Genomic DNA, 3,267 nt, shown 5'->3' with positions numbered 1-3,267 from the left:
CCTCGCCTTGTTCGCTCTTTCTTCCCTGACGTAAAATTACCTGCTCCACGGTCACCCGGAGCAGAGCCCTCCAGCCTCCCTCGCAGCTTTCCCGGGAAGCCGCCCCCGCGGTGCCGCTCCGGGCTCGGCTCCCGACAGCGCCAGGCACCGCGGGCGCAGGGAAACCTCTCACACCCACCGCTTATGACCCCCGGGCTTCGCACCCTAGTTCCTTTCCCGTTTGCAGTAGGTCTCCTGCGTGGAGAACACCGCCACAAGGAATTCCTATTCAGCTGAACTGCCAGTTTCTGTTCAGCATTCACGGGGCTGGTGAGATCCCTTCCTCTACCCCTCCTACTCAGTCACTTGTTTAAAAATAAACTTATGAGCCATCTTTATAATTTAGTTTACTTCCGAATATTTTAAATATTATGAAAAAAGCCATAAACAACGCTGTTATTCAAAACAATTTGAGGTATAAAACATAAAAAGATTTGGGTTCTCTTCTTTTTTTTTTTTTTTTTTTTTGAGGGGTTTTGTAAAAAACACACACAGTGGTTTATTGAGTACTTACAACGTTTACACCTTCAATATTACTTAGATTCCACTTTTTCCCTTATGGACAGAAGTGCACATAACCAATAACTGCTGAAAACATCTTCAAATATTGAACGACCACAACAAAACTACAACACTAAATACCGAGTCAACCGAAACATTGGTGCAACTGCTTCTGTTGAAATATAACTTTATAATTCCATGAATATTTATATCCAGGAGGCCAAGTATTAAAGATACACTTCACATACAGACTAATGCCAGGGAGGGATTTTTTTTCTTTTTTCCTTTTCTGTGGTTCTGTTTTCCCCGTGTGTTTTTATACAGAGCAAATAACATTCACGAAACTATTAGAGACATTACCCCTTACCATGCTGGAGTTTCCTCTTCATATATGGAATGCTTTTCCCACTCCTTCAAATATCCACATTGGGGGGGGGGGTGGGTGTTGGGGGAGAAATTGCACATAAATAAACTGGACGATTCCAAATACAAAGAGTCCTCGAAGGAGAGCTCGCTAGCGAGACCAAGAGGACGGCTCCTCCAGTCCTGCCGTGCTCACTGCTTGAGCTCCAAAGCCCAGACATGCTGCGGCCAGCCAGTCCTCCCTTTGGTTTTCTTATCGTTGCTGCTAACTGTGCTTTTCAAGATTTCGTTCTGGGGAGACAGGATGCAAAAGGAGAGAGAGAAAAAAAAAAAACGGGGGAGAGTAAAAAAAATAAGGTTAGAGATATTCCTCCTCTGTCTAGGTCACCTCTACGCGGCCCCGAGAGGGAAACTGCGAGCAGACACGGGCTCCTGCCGAAGCCCGCGGGGCTGCAGGGGACAGAGCGGGGCGGCCACCGCGGGCCACTTCGCTGCCCGTGGCAGCGACCCCTGCGCGACCATCCGCAGCCCCCGGCGGAGGGAAACCTCTCTACAATCCCCCGCTGCCCTTCCCCGGCCGAACCGCGGGGCTCAAAGGCACGGGGAGCGGGCTAGAGGCTACGGGGAGATGGGGATGACGGAAAGGTCCGAGCTGAACAATCCTCTCCCGGGGTTCGGGAAGGAGATGGGCACAGGGAAGCGCCCGGGCAAAACGTCGGGTCTGTGGCCGCAGAAATCTGCGAGAATATCGCCTGAGCTCGCCGCAGGGCCTACACTAAATTCGGCTTCCGAATTCGACTCTTCCCATCAAAAGTCAGAAAATTTAAAGCGCGAAGCGCACGGGGAGAAGAGCCCCGCGCTGTGGATCTGCTACTCGGCGAGGGGTTAAAGCCGGGCTGGGCTAGGCGGGCATCGCGCCTCTACTCTCTCATTTAAGGGAGCAGAGTCTTGTCTCCGCCGGGGTCACGGGGTGGGATCGGGTACAAACCAGATCACGGATTCCCCCGGGAGCTTTACTGTCGCGGCGCTTTCCCCCGTGAGCGCTCGCAGCCGTCGGGCCGGACCGGGGCGCCCTGCGGGAGCCGCGGGCACCGGGGGCCGCTCGGGGCTTCGCCCTGTCTCGCTCTCCGCCCGCAGGTACGTCCAGGGACCGGGGGGACCGAGGCGTTTCCCCGCGAACATCACCCGGCGGCTCGACCCAGCCGAGGGTCGGGTGCGGGGGGACGGAGCGGCCGAGCAGCCTCCTCTCCCCAGCTCCCCCATCCCGTCCCGTCCCGGAGCACTGACCAGCTCTTTCTTTCTCTTCTCCTCCTTCACGTCCGTCTTCTTGATCTCTGCCTTGAAGGCCTCCGCCTCCCCGTTCTGGTCATCCTTGGCCAGCAGGTCCATGAGGTAGGCGATGTAGCTGGTGGCCAGGCGGAGGGTTTTGATCTTGGAGAGCTTGGTGTCGGCGGGCACGTTGGGGATGCACTCCCGCAGCTCCGCGAAGGCGCTGTTGATGCTCTGAGTCCTGCGCCGCTCCTTGCGGTTCGCCGTGCCCCTGCGCTTCACCGGCCGGGGCCCCCCGAGCCCGGGCGGGCCGCTCCCGGGCGGCACCCCCCCGTAATGGGAGTGGTCCATGCCCGGCGCCCCGTTGGCGTACTCGGGGCTGTAGGACAGAGCCATGCTGTAGTCGGGGGGGGACATCTCCGGGTGGCTGCTGATGAGCCAGCCGTGGAAGTACGGGTTCTCCTCGTGGCCGCAGCGGGTGGCGGCGGCGGCGGCGGCGGCTGCGGCGGCGGCGAAAGGGTAGCCTTCATGGTGCACCACCGGGTGGTGGGGGAAGCCGCCCACTAGACTCATCCCCGCTCCCTAGCGCACCCCACCCCGCCCCCCCGGGCCCCAAAACAAAGGTTTTCCCCTCCCCGCCCCCCCCACCACCCCCACCCCGCGCCGCACCGGCGGGAGAGGCTCCCCCGCCGCTCGCCCCTCAGCACTGCCCCGCCGCCCGCCGCCTCTCCATAGGGCGCTGCTGGAGAGTCCCGGCGGGTGCCTGAGCGATCCCCCCTCCCCGGGCGCCGCCGCTCATGCGTTGTGCCTCCTCCTCCTCCTCCTCCTCGCCCGGGGCCGGGTCTTCGAGGAAGCGCACACGGGAAAAAAAAAAAAAAAAGAAAATCTACGGAGAGAAGTCGACCAAAACAAAATGGCTTGGCTCCCCGGCCCGGGGAATCTTCCTCGCCCGTTTCTTCCCTTCGCTCTGGCCAAGTCCGCCGCGGCCCGGGCGGGGGGTACTTACAGGCGGGCCCCCTCCATGCGCAACCTCCGCCCCCGCGGGCACCGTCAGCGCCGGGCGGCCGCGCGCATCGCTGCCCGCCGCGCCGGGGC

The 3,267-nt window shown here is 59.7% G+C and overlaps 1 protein-coding gene across 1 annotated transcript; it reads right to left on the bottom strand.

Moving 5' to 3' along the window:
* Positions 1-483: 483 nt before the first annotated feature.
* On the bottom strand, positions 484-2,772 carry HAND2 (heart and neural crest derivatives expressed 2). Its single transcript, XM_069854881.1, has 2 exons — positions 2,191-2,772; positions 484-1,194 (listed from the first exon to the last, which is right to left on the bottom strand). The coding sequence occupies exons 1-2, from the start codon at positions 2,743-2,745 to the stop codon at positions 1,096-1,098; spliced, it is 654 nt and encodes a 217-aa protein (XP_069710982.1). The 5' UTR covers positions 2,746-2,772; the 3' UTR covers positions 484-1,095.
* Positions 2,773-3,267: the final 495 nt, after the last annotated feature.

This window comes from Phaenicophaeus curvirostris, chromosome 4 (genome assembly GCF_032191515.1).
Source record: "Phaenicophaeus curvirostris isolate KB17595 chromosome 4, BPBGC_Pcur_1.0, whole genome shotgun sequence".
NCBI lineage: Eukaryota > Metazoa > Chordata > Aves > Cuculiformes > Cuculidae > Phaenicophaeus > Phaenicophaeus curvirostris.
This window is presented reverse-complemented; position numbering and strand designations above follow the sequence as displayed.